The sequence below is a fragment of the Dermacentor andersoni genome, chromosome 3 (assembly GCF_023375885.2).
Source record: "Dermacentor andersoni chromosome 3, qqDerAnde1_hic_scaffold, whole genome shotgun sequence".
Classification (NCBI taxonomy): Eukaryota; Metazoa; Arthropoda; class Arachnida; order Ixodida; family Ixodidae; genus Dermacentor; species Dermacentor andersoni.
This window is the reverse complement of record NC_092816.1, coordinates 235,764,017-235,787,905: the sequence shown is the minus strand read 5'-3', so window position 1 is coordinate 235,787,905 and position 23,889 is coordinate 235,764,017. Positions and strand designations below refer to the sequence as shown.

Below are 23,889 nucleotides of genomic sequence, written 5' to 3'. Positions count from 1 at the left end.
TTGTAGCAAAAAAATTAATTTCCAAAGTGAAAAAATAAAAAAAATGTGCTTGCTATACTGCATAGAGTATACACTAGGCTCCGTTCTGCAAAAAAAATTTTCAGTTCTATCTCTTGGTGTTGAGATAGCGAGGCCTGAATATTACATGGAGCCCAAAATTCGCATTTTGTGAAAGGTACAAAAAACAAACAGCGTTAAATATGAGGGTGTGACATGGCATCCAGAACAACCATTTTTGATACTTGCTCTAGACACAGGAAACTTTCAGGACACATCCAATCTTGTGGGCTGCTTATAAATATGCAATTAGATTTTTTTCTGAGGTCAAAAACAAAAAGTAGTTACAATTCTTCTTGTGTTAGAAATTTGGGATGTGATTTGCAAAAAAATGTACTGCGACAACATAGCTAAAATGGAGCAGGTGTGTTACTGGATGTTCAAACACTGCAAGTTGTCATTTGGATGTTTGTATCTGTACTTTAGCCAAAGTTATGAAATTCTAAAGTTGCAGCTTTAAGAATGTGAATCTTCGTTGGTGATTTCTACAGCATTTCAAAACATTTAAGTGTCTTAAGACACTATGTCACATATTTGTGCACTCTCAGACTCACCTGCATTCAGGGAAAGAAGAATGACGAGAATTGAATGAGTAGAAGGTACATAGTGCTGATCCCAAAATTTGAGACATTAAAAATGCTATACATACTTCAGAACTAAAAGAAACTGGGAAAACTTAAATTTGAAGCTTCAAACCTGGGAAATAATAATTACAATATAATTAAATACGCAAAATTCTCCCACTGATGCAGACATTGCACGCACGTATAGGCTCGTAACACAATCTGGCATGCACCAACATGAACCCATGTACACGCGAGAGGCACGGGCATCGGCACATCATCTGCGGCCTCCAAAGTAAGCCTACACGCGGGGACAGAGGAAAATGGTTAGCTTCGCTGCTGCATTATTGCCAGTGCAGTATGAGATTGCGTGGCGCAGTGACTTAACTCAGGCGCGATCTTCTCGGCTCGTCTGAGCCTTGGGATAATTGCCTCCCCTTTCTTGCCGTAGGAAGTAGAGACAGCTTGCGCTTCGCTTTTCGTGGACAAGTGTTCGGTTTCACTTTTTTTTTTTTACAGAAGGTCGATTTGCTGCTTACGTTCGTAATACGATGAACAAAGAAACGGCATATCAGCGGTTTTCGAAGCGATTCACTGCCAGGCTTAGCAGACGAGCTCATCTGCTAGGCCTAGTTGCCGTAGCAACAACCAATCAGAAGGCACCTCTCAGTGTGCTGGCGCACTGAGCCAATAGGAGGGCCGCGTGCATCGCGAGCTTCGTCACACCGGCCCCTTATTGTTTTACATTTGCACTTTTTCTATGCGGGTATCGTCCACAAGGATACAGGAAACTGAAAGCTGCACGAAGGTAAATTGGCTCGCATCCCCCCCAGCACAAACTAAGCCGCGAAAACACAGCGTAACACGGGCTCTGTACTCATCGCAGATGGCGTACAAAAGAACATCAGCTCGGCCTAGCTGGTGTTTACTGCATATCATATTGACCGCAAATAAAGACGAGGACAATGGAAGAGAACACATAAACAACACGGGCGGTAACTTTCAACTAGTTTATTTACGGCAGCCCGTGGGCACATATAGACAAATAGAACATGCGCAGAACACAGCAAACAAGAACACTCATCAGCCTAGCAAGGCAACCAAATATTTTAAAAAATCTATTTCCGATTGAAACAACTACAGCTGGGAAGTGTCACTAACACAGTCTTGGCCTTTCTTTTTTATGTGATAAGCCTCCATCAGTTTGCGTGCAGTCTGGTCCTGGCTTCTTCCCAGAATCTTTTATTTCCTTAAAAAGAGGTGCGCAGTGACAGGCATTGCAGTGTGCAGGTGAGTGTGCCAATTCATCTTTCGTTAACTTTTGTTCATGTTCCCTGGCTTGATCATTCAGGCATCGTCCTGTCTGCCCTATGTAGGACTTGCCACACGCCAGGTGGATTTCGTACACAACTCCTACACTGCATTTTGCATATGGCTTGGTGTGGTTCTTGCCACAGCCTTGCCTTCCTTTAGGATCAGGGAGGTTGCGGGGCAGAGCCGCGCCAGCTTAAAAGGGGCTGAAAAGACAAGGGGGACTCCAAACCTGCCTGCCACCTTCGTTAGGTTGTGAGTGACCCTGTGAATATACGGTACCACTTCAGGTGTTACGGCCATAGTAGTCTTCCTCACCCTTGCTTTGCTCCTAGATCCTTTTACCTTCTGCAGGAGGGTTTCCACCACTGGCGTTACCATCGAATCAGGGAACCCTGCCGTCTTAAGACGGGAAATCTGATTGTCAAAGGCAAGCTGCACCTTGTGCACACACGACTTGCAAAGAGCCGATTCTAAGCAGAGCATTGCTACTCCTCGTTTAACAATCTTTGACTGGTAGAAGTCATATGGCAGCAAACCTTTCTGTGCCCGAGGGAAGTACTGCCAGCATGCGTGGCCTTCAGCAAAAGAACAACTCGGTAAGGGGCTTTCTTTTGCTCACGAACTTCCACTCGACAATTCCCTGCATTTTTTACACCTGTGCATTTCCTTTCCTGCGAGGATTAGCCAAGAAGGATGGTGGCTCGAGCAAGGCGAGAGGAGGGAGGTGAGTGAGCTCGCAGTAATGCAATCAAGTGCATGCGAGGGAGGGGGCAGGTTTGCATGTGCCTCCTTTGACAGCACAGCCACACCTGCACATAGCTTTTTATGGATCTTTATGCCCAACATAAAAATATAGGTGCAAATGGAAAATATTCGGGACCCATTCTGTGACTGCCTTCCTCTGAACACACCCAGCTGGCTCATCCACTGCAGTGGCGTAGCCCCGCTTTCCCACTAGTCTGGCGCACTGTCCGTGTAAACAGGGGGCATTTCAGGCAGCACCTGCGGTTACGCTAGAAATGGGTTTCCCCAACTCATCTTGAAAAACTTGCTATACGCCCACTCGCATGATGCTTCCTGCCTCAATGTGCCTACGTAGTAGTAACAGGGATGCACAAGCCCTGAAAGCTTGGCTAAACAAGAGAAAGAGACACTCCGAGTCATTTTACTTTACTACAACAAAAAGAATGAGTTCAGAATTCAATATTAGTGCGCTTTTCATTACTAGAATGATAGACATCGTTGGAATGACCATAAAAAGATAAATAAATAAAATAGGCTTAATATAGGCTCAATTTTCTCATTCGAAATAAAATATTGCAATACGTTTTTACAGTACTAGCTTTACCAGTCCTCGGTGGATATTCTATGAAATTTTCATAAAAATCAGCAATGATTATTTTTTATGTTTCCAAAATGTCCCAATTTTTACTATTCTTGCAATTTTGACATTTTCTGGGATGTTATAGCCAAATAAATATGTGCTGTAGTTGCATACTTCTTTAGTTTGTGAGAAACCTTTTCAAGATTTGTCATAGCTATTATTTAGCTTCATCACCTTAGCTAAAATGGCCCCCAAGAAAACCTAACTTCAAGGCTAATCAGAGGCAGTTGCTCAAAAACCAAAGTTTGTCAAGTTTTCAAAAACATACTGTGGGTGCCACAAATCTGACTTCCCATGGGCAAATAGTAGTAATGGTGTAAATTACCGAAAAAATTATGGCAGGGTACAGTGCTTAATTTTAGAGTGACAGGCTTTTAAATTTGCAAAATCTGCAAGTAGTTAAAATGCTCCTTTCCGTCTTTAGTGAAATAAGAATTTTTTTCACTAAATCTGTGCTAAGTTTCGCAAAACAAAGGTTGATTCCTTTCTACAGAGACATTTTCCCACCTCATATATAAATTTTGAGGAAAACTAAGTATAGTCAGGACCACCCTAAATCTAAACACACCCTCCAGAGCTAAAGTCGCTATACATTTAACTGCTAGGGAGGGTGCAGATTCATGGTGAATATGTAGGATTTTCTTTGCGATTCTGTTATGCTAGAAGTTGTTCTATGCATATCATATGTGAAACACCATGCGATAAGGGGTTGAAAGATAACTTTTCATACCTTGCCTCTCGTATTACAGTGAAGGCTTGTTAATCCAAACCTCATTATTTCAAATTCTTGTGTAATTCAAACTACCTGGCAGAGTCCAGCCATGCTCTATAGAACTACATGTATTAAAAAGCTCATTAATTTAGACGCAAATTGGGTCCACTATGTATAATTTTAACTGCATGCTACTGTGCTTGGCTCGTGCTTGTGGTCACTTTTTGAGCTAAGCGACGCGTGGCACAACAGGCTTATCACCATCATCATTGATCCATGTCCCAGTGACAGCTCCCTCGAATCTCAAAGGCTACGCTCTTTCGGACTGCCGGAAAAGATTAAAGGAGGCAGAAACACGTCATGGCCTCCGTGTCCTTAAGCTTATTTTTTGCAAAGAGTTAGTTTCATCGACATCGACAATGGAGCATGCCGCTAAAGTCGTTGAGCAAGTAGTGAGACAAAGTGCGCCATTCTTTATCACCTTTGTCGCGTGAGTGCCCCTTGTGGACGATGTTTCTGACGCAGGGACCAGACCTACACTGTGGTCGTGTCACCAGGTCTCTGTCGTGTGGCAAATACCAGACCTGAGGAGAACGACTGCATTCTGGTTCAGGTACAGACCTCCAATCTGTTAAAACTGGCACACTCACGTGCAAGGCGCGGATGGTATCTCAGGTGGCATGCTCACGTGCTGTCGTTAACAGATCTGAGGTGGGGGTGTATGTGAATTACTTGGCTATGTGGACTTCCCGGACTACATAAGCGTTGACAGCTCGATCGCCATGCAGTGCTTTGATGACCATGTTTTACAACAAATTCGAGCTCAGATTTCAAGCTCAGAATCACAGATCACTTTTGTAAATAAAAGGCGATGGTTCCAGAGGTGCTCTCACTCCTTTCATCTTTAAACATAGCCTTCTGTTTATCATTTCCGTTATTTAAAACTTCGTTCAATTCGAGATCAGTGAGAGTCTCCATAAAATACGAATTAATGAGCTTTTACTGTACAGCTACTGTACCTACGTGACAGAGTGCAATGCCATGTGTGTGCCTCTCTCCATCACGATTCTGCGCTGCTCCTCACCTGTACTAACCTAGAGAAATAACTGTGCGAAACCTGCGGCATCTAATATTAACCACAGTACTATCTTCAGATACATAAGAGCACTTACACAAGAAATGCTGGCAAGGTTTTTAACAAAGACCTTCACACAACAATTGTAGTAGTTGTAGAAGTCTTTCTTCAGAAATCCCAGGGTTTTCCCCATGGAAGTTGGTAAGAAGCCGACAGACATGTAGCTGCAATTGGAAAAACTAACGTTCTCGTTTTCTGGCCGTCTTCTTTGGGACTTGATAAGTCAGCTTCCCCAACGAATTAAGCTGCCTGGTGGTTGATATTGCAGCATTTCTAAGTGCACGAAAATTGAAGCAAGGTTTCGAATGTGATGCAAGCTGCTCTTTCAGAGTGACAATTAGGATCACCCATGCAAATGTGGTACTTTTAATGATCTCCTTCCGAGTAACAGGAGTGAAATGGAAGTTGATCGAGCTCAGCTGGTCCAAGTGAGTAAAAATGGATCCCAAGCACAGGAGGCTTGATCAAAAGGCCCCCATGGGGGAAAGCCAGCTGCTGTGGATGCGTTTGTGTGCGCCTACCTCTCAAAGGAGGCCAAGGGCTCCACGAGCTGCTCCCAGCCGGGCCCCTCGCACCCTCCGGGCAGTAGCCGCACCCCACAGTGGCTGTGCAGGACCTGCATCCGACCATGCTTTATCACTCACAGCATGTACCAATGTTCAATGTACTAGAATTTCACACACTCTTTCATTCGAGACTGTAAAGCACTGTTTGCCAGACACATTTTCCAGGTGTCCTCCAAGAACGATGCCAATCCAAAGCCACTACTTCCTGTGCTTACTATACCACCTCAGGCAGGGAGTGCACATTTGGCTGCACACACATACACACAGTGTTGCTACAGGTCATGTACATGTAGCACAGTTGACTTCTATACATCCGACCCTCACAGGACTGCCAAAAACTGGTCGAATTATGTGGCACGTCAAATTAACCCTTTCGCTGTCGGACCTTTCTGGCCGTGACGCACCCCCAGTGTCGGCTTGGTTTCAGGGAACGAGCATAACAGGGACTGAACATAGCAATTTATTTTTGATTATGATTGGTATACAAATTACATAGTCAATGCAATATGCACATTTCAGTCTTCTGCAGCTGTTGTTAGTAAACATTATCATCATCATCAGCCTGACTATAAAATCCGTTCAACATCCGAATCTGACGATGTGGAACCCTCTTCCTCGCATGCGACTCTGTCCGAGTCCGAATCCGAGCTCGGCTCGTATTCTGAATCGGAATTGAGCCACCGCTCCAATGAGCAGACGAAGGTCCCGCACGCTAAGCCATCCGAAAGTAACTGCGCGCAGGGAGAAGGATGCGCTTTCAGTCGCCCGCACGACGGAGAGAAATGGGATGTTGCGTGATCAAGAAGACAGAGGGAGATGAAAAAAGGCTAAACAAAGTTCGAAGGGCTTTACGTTTACTGCTGCAAGTCGGAAGCGAGGGTGCGGCGAGAGAGCGAAAGCAGCAATCGAGTCACTCTTTTCGGAGAGGCAACGGCACGTGTGCCTGAACTTGACGCGCCGCAGCAGACACACCAACAGAAGAAAAATAAAAACCTTCAAACCAGCGGAGATGGCAGAAAAACCCTTGAACCCATAACTACACGCGCGCGACGCATGATCCAGCGAACGCGGAGCCACCGCGCCACTCAGCAAAGAGAAAGTGGGGAGTGGCAGTCGCACCGTACTCTTCAATAGATGTATTAACACAGGTCGGAGCGAATATACGAAATTGTAGCTCAGGCGCGAAATTTTGAATGCACGATAGAGAATGTTTGAACGCACGATAGAGAACGTACCGGTTATTCAGTGACACTGTGGGGGGGAAGCGTGATGACGTACCGGTACGTCCGTGACAGCGAAAGGGTTAAACAAGAGGCACGAAACATTCCAAAACACACGACTAAATCATTTGGCAGTACAGTTAGACCTCAATACTATAACAAAGTACTTAACCCTCCATAACTTCCTCTCCGTAGAATGCCATGTATATTTAACCTCAATATACCTATAGGGAGAGCGTGTGAATGGAAAAGGGCTGTATGCATGCAGCCTGCTCAGGGGAGGGGCGAGACAGGCGAGTGCGTGCCTCCAGCTGTGGGGTCGGCACGGCTGTCAGCGGGCTGAGTGCACAGCAGGAAATAAAAGCTCAAAACGTGTTGAAGCAGGCGTTCCTGTGCGGGCACTTCTCACGACTGTCCTCACACTACAGGCAACGCTATCAGCGTTGCGGCTTTACTTCATACCACCGATGTGAAGATATCGTGCACATGGCATGAAACCTTATTTTTGGTCATCAATTCAAATTCAGCAAAATCAATTTTTTTTTCTTATTGAAATTAGCTTTTTCCAATTGCCAGGCACCTTTTAAAATATTGTTTAAAGGGCCCCTCACCAGGTCTGGCCATTTTGAGCTGACAAGTGCCGGGCATACAATGCACGCTCACGCTTATGTCTGCTAAGAATTACACTGCTACGCACCACAGAAAAAGCTGAAATTTAACACCGAATGCCATCTGCCCTTCTCCTCGTGGGCGCCGCACTCCCACATGGAGAGTACATCGCCCTGCCTACGTACATCGTGCTTGCACTGTGTGACGTCGCTCGTAGTGACACGTGACTTCGAGTATTATTCGAGTATTATTTGCACAATCTGCTGATCCAGCAGAATTAATGTTTAGAGAAACACCCAAACCGAATGTCTGCATGTTCTTGTTTTACTTCGCACTAAAGCAAGAGAGATGTACTTCCATTTTTTCTGTTTGTTCCCACGTCGTGCAGTCGCGCGCGCATACAATGAAAGTATGTCATTTTTCACCGTGTTCCAGTGTGCAATCATGCTCTATGAGCCGCTTGTGTCTGCCTCATTATTCACATAGCACTGACTTATACCGCTAGTCAGGCGTTCTCGTGCATAGCACACAAAATTGTGTGCTGTGTGAAACTAGACAAACGCAACAGCTCATGTTTGACACCATCAATGAAAGTGCACTGCGTAGCAAAAAAGCGAGGAAAAAAAAAATGAAGGTGGGGCCTGTGACGTATGCGTCACATGATTTTAGAGAGTATGGGTGCACGCAGGGAAGGAATTTCACTTGTGGAGGCTAGACGGGGCAAGCAGAGAGTGTCCTTGTTGGCGGTGACGCTTGCCTCCTGAAATCATGGGTTCATGGCACTGAAATATGTATATCTCAGCTACTAATAAACCAATTTGAAAAATTCTTGCACTAGAACACTCTGCAAGAGTTGAGGTAGGGCACGTCAAACGGGGTAGCTGACCCATACCGTCATCTGGCTCATCCACGCTAAGGACGTTGTTAAAGGGAGGAAACCATTCTCATCGAGAACAAAGAGACTGGGTTTATTTACAATATCTACATGAACAGGAAAGAACATAACATTTCAACAGTCTAGCATGATTGAATTGAAGCACACCCTGAGGAGCCAAAAACGTCTGCTTGAACCCCCTTTGTCCTCCCTTGATTCCTAGGCCAGGGAAATTGCCAGCCAACCTTTGTCCAATCATAGCGTCCAAAATAATCGAAGGACCTGCGTTGAGGGGGAGGGTTCCAACTCCTGTGTTCACTGAACACACAGAAAGGAGGGGAGCCTCCTAGACAGAGGTTGTCACACTTGACTCAAGCTGACACATTTTGGTTCCTGGGATGACCCAGCAGCTAGCTGGGGCGTCTGTCAAACGACCGTGGCAAAATCAGAACACCCTTTTCCAAGATTTTCTTTCTTGCTCCCATTGGTCCATGAAGGTGACAGTAAATCAACAAACAATATTCGGTGCGCCAAACGTGTCTCGCCTTACTGGTGCTGCATGCCAGTCTGAAGGGGACGCATTGTTGGCTTCATGAAGCAATTTATAGCAGCGGGGTAGGAGAGGCTAGAAGGTCACTACCCCTGCTGGCTGATTGTAACAGCTCCTCCATGGCCCGAAAAATCTCAAGTGGCCAGTGCCGGGCAAGAAGAGAATGGCTAGTGGCATGGGGGATGATTTGGCTTGCAGCAACCAGCTATGAAATGCTGAAATACACTTCAAAACATCTTGCAATGACAGGCCACAGCACAGCGAACCCCACAACACGGCTCTGTATAAATATGAAGTATCCTGGATCTAGCTTTAGACCTGCCATGCTTCAAAGAAAACATGAGTGCCGAAACAGCAAATGCTGCATTTCGCTATGTAAATTTCTGAAGGGATTTCGTGCTGACAAAACTAGCAATCATTGATGGATTCCTGCTAAGAGAAAGAGGATCATCTTGACTTAACAAAAAGAAAAAAAATAGTCGGGATTCTTAAATGAAGAACAAGTTTCAAATTAGCCTGCTCAAACTATCCACACTGCTGGCAGCTTTCCCTTCTTATAACTAATGGGGAAGTTGTACAGTAAAACCTCGTTAAACCGTACCCGCCTAAACAGTAGTTCCGCTTTAAAAGTAGTAAAGTCAAATCCCCGACTCAGTGGCCATTGAACATAATGTGTTTAGTTTCTGCATAAACTGTACCAGCTTATTGCATACGTATCGGTTAGCACGTAGTGTTTCCACTTTTCGTCGCGCAAACACGGCGGTGCGTTGTCTTCCATTGGGCGGCCCGGCAGAACAACAAGCCTAGGGGATTGGAACAACAGCCTCCAAGTGCCCTGTGCTTTTGCGCGTGAAGCCACATCAGCATCAACATCACTTTTGGGCCGTGTCAGAGAGAGTGAGAGCATGTGGCATCGTGCAACCAGGGGCTCGCGTCATGCCGAAGCTCGGATAAGAAAGATGCTGGGTGCTCAGGATAGAAGAAAAATTAGACATCGTTTGTGCTATCGAACGTGACATGAAGAAGTCGGTGCTGGCACGCGACACGGATCTGCTGTTGACTACGATGTGTGGCATTTGGAATGCGAAGAAGTTGCTCGGCAGTGCTGCTGCGACCGCGAAGAGATGTCGGCTACGAGGTTAGACTTCTCGCCGTCGTTGCCTCTGTTGTTCGACACCGTTGTGTCGACTAGCGACAGCACGGGCGATTCAGGCCCGACAGTGGCAGAAGCTGCGCGTTATGTCAGTCTCATGAATGTAATCGTCGCGACGAGAACAGCACCCCGCAATGAAAAAGGCGCCCCGCGACTTCTGCAGTGCTACTGCACGCGTGCACGAAGAATACGTAACGCTAACGAGGAATCTGCTATGCGAGTGTTTGCCGAGGAGAGGGGGCGGGCTGAAAAGCTGGCTCGCAGCTTCCGTAAGTTTGAGGTCGCTGTCATCGCTGCTAGGCTGCCAAGGCATCACACAAAAATAACACTTTTGTTGCGTGAAGTGAATAAATACTGCATGTTTATACTGCATACCTGCGAGCAGCCAAATCTACATTTTTCTGCCTTCATCATTAAGCCTGCATTCCTCAACTACAAGCACACGTGCTTGAGGTGCGATTACGTGACATTTCCAGCTGTCAGAAAAAATTTTGACATCAACAAGATATGACAATGCGAACTACTGCAAGTCTTTCAGTACAATATTGCTACGGAACAGCCGCCACAGTGTGGCTGCACTGAGGAGGACGAAGACGACGTGTGTGTCGGCTTGATATAGCATCGGCATTTCGGCCTCCGTGAGCTTCCCTGTAAATAAATTGTAAATAGTATTCGGCTTCAGCTTCACGTAAGATTAATTTGGTGGAGGTGGACGTTCCCCGTACCTGTCATGGAGCTTCACAGCGGTCGCAACGGCGACAATGCCACTTCGACTCCTGCTGGCGGCACTTCATCTACGCAAGCATCTCCGCCTGCAGCCCCGACCTACGTCACCGTTTCCCCTCCTCGGGATCCTGGAGTATTCAACGGAGTCGGCAGTACTGATGTTGATGACTGGCTCCGCTTATACGAACGTGTCAGCACCAGTCACAGGTGGGGTCCGACTATTATGCTTGCCGACGCACTTTTCTACCTCGACGGAGCTCCATTGGCGTGGTTCCAGACTCAAGAAGAGGAGATCTTGAGCTGGGATCTCTTCAAAGACAAGCTACGCGACCTTTTTGGCAATCCGTTTGGTCGACAAGTCAATGCCAAGAAAGCCCTTGCCACACGTGTACAGACGTCGACCGAGTCCTACGTGTCGTACATTCTCGACGCCTTGGCCCTTTGTGCCAAGGCTGACACGAACATGACTGAGGACGATAAGGTTAATCACGTCCTCAAAGGCATTGCTGACGACGCCTTCAATTTACTGGTGTTTACGCATGTCACCAGCATCGATACCATCCTCAAGGAGTGCCGCCGTCTCGAGCATGCTAAAAGCCGCCGGGTATCCCAGCACATCACGCGACTTCCCAACACAGCTGCTACGTCATCCTGTGACGACCTCTTCCACCAGCCGTCGCGATGTGACAACTTGGCCCGCATCATTCGTCGTGAGGTCGAAGCGGCACAACCGGCGGCCCCTTCATTCGCATTACCTGATCATTCTCCGGTGACAATCTCCTTGATCCAGGCCGTCGTCCGTCAAGAGTTGTCCAACGTCGGCCTGCAATCCATTTGTTCCGTACGCTCGGAACCTTTGTTTCCACGCACATCCTCACCGTGCTCTTCTTACTCCTCTTATGGACAGCGCAACCCCTCCGAATGGCAAAGCGTGGACGACAAACCGGTCTGTTGTAACTGCCGACGCATTGGACATGTCGCTCGCCACTGCCGCAGCCGCTGGACTTCTCCGACGCGCTATTATCCTGATTACCCCCCTCACCCCTCTAGCGCATCCTTTTCCTTCGCCCCTTCTATGCCCGCTCCATCATCTGACCCTGCGACACCTTTGACACGACCCCGCTACTCCCGCTCGCCTTCCCCCTCCCGCCGCCAATCTCGCTCGCCCCCATCACGCCGTGCTCCTTCTCCGACCTACTCGAACCTACTCGACCTCCGAACTATAATTAGCGCTTTGCAGGATGATGAGGTCGAGCCTTTCACAGTGGCAGATCGTTACAGCTCAGCCCATACCGTGACGTCATCGCACGGTACTGACGTCAACATTAAGATGAAGGTCTCCTCTGACCTTCCATCTGCTCAAGCTGAAGTTCTTAGCCGCGTTCTTGAAGGCTATCACGACATTTTTGACTTTGACAATAGACCCTTAGGTCAAACGTCCGTCATGACTCATCGCATAAATACTGGCGATGCGAACCCTATTCACCGATGTCCATATCGTGTTTCTGCGTCGGAACGAGCTGTTATCCAACAGGAAGTCAAAAAGATGTTTGCAAAGGCCAATATCGAGCCTTCCTGTAGTCCCTGGGCATCTCCCGTCGTACTTGCAAAAAGAAGGACGGCACGCGGCGCTTTTGTGTAGATTATCGCCACCTGAACAAAATCACAAAAATGGACGTGTACCCTTTGCCACGTATTGATGACGCCTAGACTGCCTGTACGGGGCAACCTATTTTTCTTCTATCGACTTACGGTCTGGCTACTGGCAAATATCCGTCGATGACATGGACCGAGAGAAGACTGCATTTGTTACCCCTGACGGCCTTTATCAGTTCAAGGTGATGCCTTTTAGTCTCTGTAACGCGCCCGCCACCTTCGAATGAATGATGGACTCTTTGCTTCAGGGGTTCAAGTGGTCCACCTGTTTGTGCTATCTGCACGACGTAATCGTTTATTCGCGCACATTCGACATGCATCTAGACCGTCTTTCAGCGATTCTTGATGTGTTCCGCCGCGCCGGTCTCCGCCGAATTTTCCTGTTCCGAAGTCTACCAAGGACGTTCATAGTTTCGTAGGGCTGTGCTCTTATTTCCGACGCTTTGTGAAGGATTTTGCGACCATCGTACGTCCCCTTACCGACCTCTTGAAGAACGACGCCCCTTTTTCTTGGGGTCCTGACCATGCCGCATCTTTTTCGCAGCTGACTACTCTCCTTACCACGCCTCCAATTTTGGCCCACTTTGACCCGTCTGCCTCAACGGAAGTTCGAACTGATGCCAGTGGTCACGGCATAGGAGCAGTGTTAGCACAGCGCCAACGTGGACATGATCGCGTTATAGCCTTTGCCAGCCGACTTCTATCACCCGCCGAGTGCAATTATTCCATCACAGAGCATGAGTGCCTAGCTCTTGTGTGGGCTGTTGCGAAATTTCGTCAGTACTTGTACGGACGCCCCTTTTGTATCATCCCTGATCACCACGCTCTCTGCTGGCTATCCTCGCTAGAGGACCCCACGGGACGACTCGCTCGCTGGGCGTTACGCCTGCAAGAATATACCTTCTCCGTGGTATATCAGATGGGACGCTTGCACCAGGATGCCGATTGTTTGTCCCGCTACCCCGTCGACGAACCGGCTGATGCGGACGCCCTCGCTTGCATTTTCTCTGTGTCCCAGTTGCTTCAAACCAGCAACAACCAACGGCGCGATCCTTCATTACGAGCCCTCATCGACCATCTGGAGTCAACTCCTGGCAACGCCTCTCTCCGGATGTTTCTCTTTAAGGAGGGGGCATTATACCGCCGCAATTTTGATCCACACGGCCTTGACCTTCTCCTCGTCATTCTATCGCACCTGCGTTCAACTGTCCTACAGCAACTTCACGATGCTCCCTTGGGCATCTCGCGCACATACGACCGTGTACGCCGTCGATTCTTTTGGCCGGGTATCGCCCGCTACGTGCGGCACTACGTTGCCGCTTGTGAGCCCTGTCAGCGCCGGAAGAAGCCCTCCACACCTCCAGCTGGATGTCTCCAGCCGATCGACATCCCACCCGAACCCTTTTTCCGTGTTGGTCTATACCTTCTTGGACCATTTCCTCTCTCGGGCTCCGGAAATAAATGGGTCGCCGTCGCTACCGATTATGCTACGCGGTACGCAATCACCAAAGCCCTCCCGACAAGTTGTGCTACTGACGCTGCTGACTTTCTGCTCTATGACACCATTTTAGTGCACGGTGCTCCGCGCCAATTACTCACTCACCGTGGCCGCAGTTTTCTGTCGGCAGTCGTCGCGGACATCCTCCACTCCTGCTCGACAAAGCACGAGTTCAGCACGTCCTACCACCCACAGACCAACGGCCTCACGGAGCGCCTCAACAGGACCATCACCGACATGCTTTCGAAGTACATTGCGACCGACCACCATGACTGGGATCTTCACTTACCATATGTGACGTTCACGTATAATTCATCGCGTCACAACACCGCTGGCTATTCACCATTCTATCTCCTATATGGCCGAGAACCCGTGTTGCCCTTGGACACTTTGCTGCCCTCGGCCAAACGTTCCGCCACTGAATACGCCTGCGACGCGATTGCACACGCCGACCACGCGCGCCAGCTCGCCCGCACCCATCTCGAGGCCTCACAGGAGCATCAGAGATGCCTCTATGATTGCCACCATCGTGACGTGCACTTTTCTCTGGTTTCTCTGGTGCTGCTCTGGTCACCCGTTCGACGTGTGGGCCTTTCCGAAAAGCTGCTGCCGCGCTACACTGGCCCTTACCGTGTGGTACGACAAGTGACCGATGTCACGTATGAAATCATCCCCGCCGATCTCTCAGCGTCATCATCAGCTGCAAGTGACATCGTTCACGTGGCCAGACTAAAACCATACCAAAGACCTTTCACCGTGGATGTGTCGATTAAGCACCGGGAGGATGCTACTACAGCCGGGGTGATGCTACGAAACAGCCGCCACAGTGTGGCTGCACTGAGAAGGACGAAGATGACGTGTGTGCCGGCTTGATACAGTGTTGCCATTTTCGCCTCCGTGAGCTTCCCTGTAAATAAATTGTAAATAGTATTCGGCTTCAGCTTCACGTAACAATATCCACCAACCTAGAGACGTAAACGGCGTGTTCTTCAGCCCGAATTAAGAACGAGGGCAAAAAGTGCCTACAGGTGAGGTAAATGCAGCATAGCGGCTGGCACTTTCTGAAAGGGGAACTTGCCAATGTCTGCACATGAGATCTAGAGTCGAAACATATTTAGCAGCGCTGACTCATTCGATTGATTCCACAATGTTGGGTATCGGGTACAACTGATCCCTGGTGATGGCATTTAACTTCATGTAGTCAACACACAGATGAGGGTCCTTATTAGGGGCTTCCACAAGCATTAGCGGTGAGGTGTAGTCACTCTCAGCGGGCTCGATAACTCTGAACTCTAGCATGCATTGTATCTATGCCTCCATAATTTCTCTCTGTCGTGGAAACACCCTCTAAGGCTTTGATCTTACAGGTTCGGCTGATGTCAGCTCTATTTCATTTGTTATTAGTTCGGTTCTATCGGCCGATTGCTATATCGATCAAGATATTCCCTAGCAGCCCCTTCAGGTCATCCAGCTGCTCAGGTTTAAGGGCGTCCATGCTTACAAAGTGTTCTACAACTTCTTCCAGGCTGATTAAATTGAATTATGGGGTTTTACGTGCCAAAACCACTTTCTGATTATGAGGCACGCCGTAGTGGGGGACTCCGGAAATTTCGACTACCTGGGGTTCTTTAACGTGCACCTAAATCTAAGTACACGGGTGTTTTCGCATTTCGCCCCCATCGAAATGCGGCCGCCGTGGCCGGGATTCGATCCCGCGACCTCGTGCTCAGCAGCCTAACACCATAGCCACTGAGCAACTACGGCGGGTTCCAGGCTGATTTCAGACTTGGAAGTCATCTTACACTCATTAAACTCGGTATATATGTCCTCTGGCTCTTAGATGGTAAAGTTAATGACTCCACTCTGTTTCACATATGCAGACCACTTTTATCAGCAGAAACTAGAGAAGCCAAAGGTTTTCTGATCCTTAAGGAATGACCATTACTACAGAGTGGAAGAGGACAGCAGGCCAAAAAAAAAAAAGACCTCTTCCTTCCTACAGCCCCGTGAGACAACTGTTCCTTAATGAACAGACGAGTTAGGAATAACACAGACTGCAGAAGATATGCATGGATCCCACTGTTTGATATGAGACTTGCACTTGAGCACGTTTATTATACAACATTCCCATTTGAAAGTGCTCCATGGAGGCATTCCTGACACCTTAACACAAGTCTGCGAAAAGTTTCGGATCCTTTGTCCTCATCAACTTGTGAAGAAAACCATACGAACCCATGTAATCTGACAGTGACAGCAGTCAAAGCCATTCCACGAGGAAATGCCTCTGCTGCGCTATGACTAAGTAATAAAGGCACCTCCATTCCTTGTCAGCAATGTTGACTTTGCGGGACGGACCTCTCTACATTGAAAACGAAGGAAAGCAGCAAACGTACAGTTTGCTATTTACGTGCTCCATCACAAGAGCTGTCTAACTCGAGTTAGTAAGGAACATGACTTAAAGAAGCTTTTTATTTGTTTTACAAAAGTTTGTGCCACGTCGAGGGCTTTGTAAAAATATCTACAATGACAATGCTCGAAATTTTGTTAGATCATTCGAAGAGCTTCGGAAATTTCAGAGAGTGGGCATGGAAGCACAAGCAGGGTGACAGCCTCATGCTGTACCTTCCCATTTGTGCAGTTTCTGGCCATTTTCACAAGCTGCAGTCGGAATCCTGCAGCCTCCGTCAGTGTCTTCAACAGCACTTCTTCGACGAATGCATTTTCCGGGTGCGCCAACAAGATGCACTCACACTAGCCAATCAATGAACATCCTGGCTAAGCCACTCGGAGCGCGCCTGACGCTTTTCCCGATTACTACTGAAACCGCCACCTAGGCACAATGACATCCACACTGCTGATATCGCCGAGCATAAGAGCCGACTTCACCCGCGTTGTCACCAGTGGGCATGGAAGCACAAGCAGGATGAAAGCCTCATGCTGTATCTTCCTATTTGTGCAGGTTGGTCGTTTTTCTATGCTGCCTACCAAATGCTTCAGGTCTGAAGACCGCTTTATAATTGTGCTTCCATGCCCAGAAGCAGTGTTTGATCCTTTTTGCAATTTACTCTTGTTGATGAGTGGCGACATAGAGCAAAATCCTGGTCCCGATGAAAAGGTTATGGCCGAACTGCTTAAAATTGTAAAAGAAACAAACACCCATTGTATTCACATAGAAACAAACCAATCATGTATGTCACAGGCGATAAAAGAGCCTAAACGTTCACAGCAGTCTATCACAGCCAGCATCACTGATATTAATGACCGCCTACAAGCTCTAGAATGTCAGACTGTTGGCTTCGAGGCTTTACAGCAAGAAATGAGTGACACGTGTCAAAATGTTAAATGTGTACAGCAAGAGACCGCAACGCTTCGCGAGCAGCTCGACGACGTGGAAGACAGATCATGACGAGGAACACTCATATTCTTTGGGATATCCAATGGCCTGTCTGAGAATGCGCGTCAGTGTGAACAAATAGTCATCTCCATTGCCTCAGACAAGCTTGATGTACGTCTACCACTAGATAGCATAGAGCGTGCACATAAAATCGATAAATTTGTCAGCGGAAAAAACCTGGCCTCTAGTAGTGCAGCTTGCCACTTTTAAGACAAAAGAGCTGGTGTTTTCCAAACGGTCTGCTTTCGGGGGAACTGGTATCAGTGTAAGCGAAGACTTTTGCGCTACAACACATCATGCCCGGAAGAGACCTCTGGGATTCGCCAGAGGCTTAAACACTAACTTCAAATTAAGCTGCAAGAGATTATCTTCGGAGTGAAAGTGCTACATGTTCAATACTGACAAAAATTCTGTTACCGAAGTGACTACTGACACAACCGGCCAATGCTGTCACCACGTTCCCAGGAGCAACCCGTTCGGAAATAGTCTGTGCAGGAAAAAAGTAGGCACATGCGAGGGGTGGAGGCTCATCATCCATAACAGCATCCATAATTTTTACTAACATTCGGAGTGTTTTTCCTAAAAGGGATAGTTTGAACAGTCTAATTAACGATACTGGAGCTGATATTGTTGTACTAAAGGAAACCTGGCTCTCTGACAAAATCAAGACAGGCGAGCTGTTTCACTACAACAAAAAAATGTACTGTATACCGTCTAGACCAACCGTGCCGATAGGATAGGTGGTGGTGTTTTAATTCCTATTAACCCTAGTTCCGAATAGTTCCTTTTGAGTGTGACTACTCATTTGGAATTACTCTGGTGCTACCTATCTATCGGTTTCAAATAATCATAGGTGTCTGTTATCATCCACCTAATCCCGATTGTGATTTTGCGGTAAAAATTAATGACACCTTAAACGGAATATCTGTTCGATTCCCTAGTTCACCCGTGTTTCTCTTAGGAGACATTAATTTCCATACTATTGACTGGTCACGTTCCTGCCCCTTTTCTGACCCGGCATCTGCAGAGGCTGCAGATTTTCTGAGTGTTTGCTCAGATTTTAACCTTTCGCAGCTGGTTATCAAACCAACACATATGACATCTACTACATGTTCCTTGCCTTGACCTTATTCTAACCAATCATCCTAGTAACACTTCACCAGTAACCCACGTGCCTGGCCTAAGTGACCATTACACCTTACACTTTACTATTTCTATCCCTTCTACAAAAGTAAAAAAACCCTAAATATATCAGAGACTACAAAAAGGCCAACTTTAACGCTATCAACTCTGAGCTATCGGTCTTCCTTGACTGCTTCCTTGCGAGACATGTTGACTTATCAGTTAAAGAAATGTGGTTGTCTTTCAAAACTACAGGAATGCATCTCATCAGCAAATATATTCTACTTCGAGCAATTAATATATCTTCTAACACCCCTTGGTACAATGACCATCTGAAACGATTATACAACAAAAAAGCAGACTTTTCCGTTCCGTCAAAAGATCATTAAACGCCGATAGATGGTCAGCATACAAATCTGCTGCCAAAGCCTATACAAGCGTTTTAAACACGTCCAAATTTAATTTCTTTAACTTGACCCTACCATCTCTGATAGAAAACTAACCCGAAACGCTTCTGGAACATTATTAAATGTACCAGGATAACAGTATAAGCCTCGTAAATGATTCAGGGGCTCAAGTTGCGAATTATCGTTGCGCTTCTCTACTTAACATCACATTTTCCCAATCATTCTGCATGGCAAACATCCTTTGCCATCCATACGCTTTCTAGCGATGGATCCCATTACCCTCGACCCAGCGGGCACCCGAGCCCCAATTTCCCGGGCAGAGCGGCCATCGCCATGCGGCACTGATGTGGCGTCGATTCCAGGCGCCACCATACTTACTCTTATTTTTAATCGATCACTTATTGACTGGAAAACCAGCAAGGTGATCCCGCTTGTGAAATACGAGGGCCGACATAACCTACTGAATTACAGACCTATTTTGTTAACCTCGGCACCTTGCAAAATCTTTGAACATATAATCTTCACTCACGTTGCAAATTTCCTCGAATCAAATAATTTTTTTAGCTGTTATCAACACGGGTTCAGGAAATCATGTTCTCGTGAAACACAACTATTAACATTTACTAATGACTTGCATGGGTTTTTGGACTTGGGTTTTGTGACGGGCTGTATCTTTAATTTTTCTAAAGCTTTTGATAAAGTTGATCACCAGCTACTTATACATAAGCTAAGCCTTCTAAATATTGACCCTTTAATATTCAAATGAATTTGTACCTTTCTTTCTAGTCGTACTTAATATGTAACTATTAATGACAATATCATGAGAAGCCAACAAACACTGACACCAAGGACAACACAGGGGAAATTACTTCTGCTTAATAAATGAAATAAAGAAACGATAAATTAATGGAAATCAAAGGGGATGAAAAAACAACTTGCCGCAGGTGGGAACCGAACCCACAACCTTCGCATTTCGCGTGCGATGCTCTACCAATTGAGCTACGGCGGCGCTGTTTCCCCATCCACTTTCATGGGTATTGATGCGTACTAGTAGAGCCCTGGGAGTGTTAGCCCGCGCCACCACTCAGACCTTGGCGGCGGACGTAGAACGTCCTTGTTGCCGCAGGCATCACGAGCACCTCTCGTGATCTTTTTAGGTGAACGTGATCGAGATCGTGCCTTTACTTTTCCTCATTTATATTAATGACCTGCCTAATCATATCACCAGTTCTGTTTGCTTATTTTCCGACGATTGCGTAGTTTACCGGAAGATAACTAATGATTCTGACATGATTACACTACAATCAGATTTAGATAACGTAACAACCTGGTGCTCTCACTGGTACATAAATCTTAATGCCTCAATATGTATATTCATGAGAATTTCGCGTAACCAATTAACTTCTCCTAATACGTTAACAACATCTCACTCGAATCAGTATCATGTTATAAGTACTTCGGAGTGCACATTACAAATAACCTCTCATGCAAACGACATATTGAACATATTACATCCAAAGCTAATCACATGCTGAGTAACCTGAAGTGCAATTTCCCGCTGGCACCTCCTTCTCTAAATAAACAGTTATACGTTACCTACATTTGACCTAATCTAGAATATGCATCAGCAATATGGGACCTTCATCAATAAACACTAATCAACACCTTAGAAGCTGTACAGAATTGTTCCCTTCATTTTATTCTTAACAATTACCAGCGCAAAACAAGCGTAACTAGCATGAAACTTGCCCTCCCCAATGTATATATCCCCTCACTAAATGCAGAAAAATTGCTCGCCTTTGTTTGTTCCAAAATATATACCATTCAATTACCATGCTCAAATCAGGCTATATCAAACCAGCCTCTTTTACTTCTGCACACTTGGACCATCGTCATAAAGCGAACATGCCATCCCACAGGACGTCTACCTATGGTAACTCGTTTCATCCAAAAACATGCCAGGAATGGAATCACCTACCAGATCTGCTAGTCTGTATTATTAACGCCGACGACTTCCGTAAGGCACTTACTAACATTATCTAGTATATCTTGACTTTAATATATTTACATATGTAGAGTAGCTCTGGTTTCTTCTGATCAGTAGTGTTCATAAATTATTTCCATTGTACTACCTACCTAATCTACAAAAAGTATATTTTGTATTATTATTTATCTCTATCAATATGTGCTTATCTTCTGACTAACTTTCATGATGTATACCATGCATTTATATTTCGTCTGTATTACTAATCTGTATAATATTGCGTCTGTATTTTTATTATATGCTTATGTGTCGCTCTAACTTGCGTTATTTTCAACATTGGACTGTTATTTGATTATTGTGTTTTCTTTTTTTTGTATAGTTATCTGTACCTATTAGCCCCTCCCCTCTGTAATGCTTCATGTAAGCCCTGAGGGTATTATAAATAAATAAATTAATTAATAAATAACCTCTGGGCGACAATACAACATCCTGATGTCCTCGCTGCTCGCTCCACTTCATACTGTTACGAAAGATGTTTATTTACAAGGTGGAACCAGGTCCAAGAGAAAGCCATAGGCAAGGCCCAGCTGGCGCAGAGTACCCCAAGATTATGTGCACCCACTCTACTACTACTTCCTTTGCCTCAGTCGCGCAGTGTTGCGACATTTTCCCCGGAGGCAGATGAAACTCGCTGAGCGAGTTGAAGGGACCTGTGATTGTAGTGCTTGAGTCTGGCCACGTGAACAACTTGCGTCGCACGTAAACGCCGATTACTTGCAGTCACTTTGGCAACGATATAGTTCACATCACTCAAGCGGCTGAGTATGACGAATGGTCCGGTGTAAGTGGCGAGAAACTTGCGGTACAATCCCTTTTTGCGAACAGGTGTCCACAACCAAACATAGTCACTGGGAGTAAAGCTGACGGGGATATGCCATGCATCATAGCGAATCTTGCTGTTGCTTTGTGAGGACAACGTCCTAAGATGCGCCAGTCAACATGCTTCTTCAGCACGACGCAGAGTTCGGGCAATGGAAGGATCTTGACACGATAAAGGTAGAATAGTGTAAAGAAATCTCTGGGGAGCACGTGTGTACAGCACAAAAAATGGTGCATATCCAGTAACTTCGTGCTTGGCACTATTGTATGCATACAGTGCAAAAGGTAACACGTCGTCCCAATTTTTGTGGTCAGCAGCGACATACATTGATAACATGTTGGTAGGGTTCGATTTGTCTACTCCGTGAGGCCATTCGTTTGCGGGTGGTAAGGGGTGGAATGACGATATGCAGAACCACAAAGCCGTAAAGTTTTTCAACGACGTCGGCGGTGAATTGCCATCCACGGTCACTGATGACAACCTGGGAAGCACCGTGACGGAGTATGACGTGATGCAACAAAAATGACGAGACATTTGTTGCAGTGGCAGATGGAAGTGCCGCCGTTTCCGTGTAGCGAGTAAGATAGTCCACGCATACAATAATCCAGCGGTAGCCAGCTGACGTCTTTGGGAGCGGGCCAAGCCAGTTGATGCCGACTTTTTCAAAGGGTAACGTCGGTGGCCTAACTGGTTGCGAATAGCCTGCTGGGGCCGTCGTCGTTTGCTTGTGGCGCTGGCAAACAGTACAGCTGGCGACATACTGTTTCGTTGTTTTCCAGAGCTTGGGCCAGAAAAATCTGTCTAAATCGGTGTAGTGTGCGTGCAAAGCCAAGGTGCCCGGACGTGATATCGTCATGCATGGAACGAAGGACAGCAGGGCGCAGGTTTTCGGGCACAACTAGAAGCAATGGAGGACATCAGCCGGGTTTTTTTTTTTTTTTGTACAGCAAACCATTACGAAAAGCAAACGGTGTTGTTCCTACTGGCTTATGTGCAGCTGCCCGTAGGGATTCCAAGGTAGGGTCACAACGTTGCTCACTCTTGAAGGAACTCGGGTCAGGAAAGTTGGAAGAGATGGACACTAGGTAGTCATCAAAGTCATCATCGTCGGCTTTAGTGTGGGGCGAAGGGAAACGGGATAGGCAATCAGCATCCGTGTGACAGCGTCCGCTCTTGTAGTTAATGGAAAAGCTGTATTCTTGAAGGCACAAAGCCCAGCGGGCCAATTGGCCAGACGGGTCACACAGCCCAATGAGCCAACAGAGTGAATGATGGTCAGTCACTATCGTGAATATGCGGCCTTGTAGATACGGATGGAACTTCTGAATGGTGAAGACGACTGCTAGACACTCGAATTCAGTAACGGTGTAGTTTTTCTCCACTTTTGTAAGTGTTCGACTAGCATAGGCAATGACATGCTGCTGGCCATTGCAGAGCTGAACAAGCACAGCGCCAATACCCACATTGCTGGCATCAGTATGCAGCTCAGTTGACGCCGCCGGATCAAAATGCTGCAGAACTGGTTCAGAAGTCAACAAAAATTTCAGCTGTTGGAACGCCGACTCGCAGTCACCAGTCCACAAGTATGGGGTGTCTCTGTGAAGGAGAGGCGTGAGGGGAGAGGCAAGCTGTGCGAAATTCTTGATGAAGAGCCAGAAATATGAGCAAAGGCCCAAAAAGCTTCGTAGATCTTTTACAGCGTGTGGCTGATGGAAGTCGCAAACCGCTGCTATCTCTTCAGGGTACGGTCATATGCAGTCTTTGTTGACCAGAAAGACTAGTACGAGGGCTTGATGCTCACCGAAATGACATTTCTTCGAGTTTAATATAAGGCCAGCTTGCTGGATACAGTCAACAACGACTGACAGGCACTGATTGTGCTTGTGAAATATCCGGCTGTAGATAATGACATCGTCTAATAGCACATGCAAATTTCCCATTCGAGTCCGCGGAGCATGGTATCCATAAATCGCTCGAATGTCGCTGGAGCATTGCATAAGCCAAAGGGTGTAACGTTGAACTCAAGGAGACCGTCAGGTGTCACGAAGGCTGTCTTCTCCTTGTCTGAGGGGTGCATGGGAATTT

General features: G+C 46.6%; 1 protein-coding gene across 3 annotated transcripts in view; it reads right to left on the bottom strand.

Moving 5' to 3' along the window:
* The window catches only part of LOC126536973 (general transcription factor 3C polypeptide 3-like), a 312,777-nt gene that overhangs the window by 137,642 nt on the left and 151,246 nt on the right, over positions 1-23,889 (bottom strand). For all 3 annotated transcript variants that reach the window (XM_055073144.2, XM_055073142.2, XM_050184056.2), the window contains exon 10: positions 5,687-5,781. In XM_055073144.2, coding sequence (XP_054929119.1) covers positions 5,687-5,781 — 95 coding nt within the window. The remainder of the gene's footprint in view (positions 1-5,686; positions 5,782-23,889) is intronic.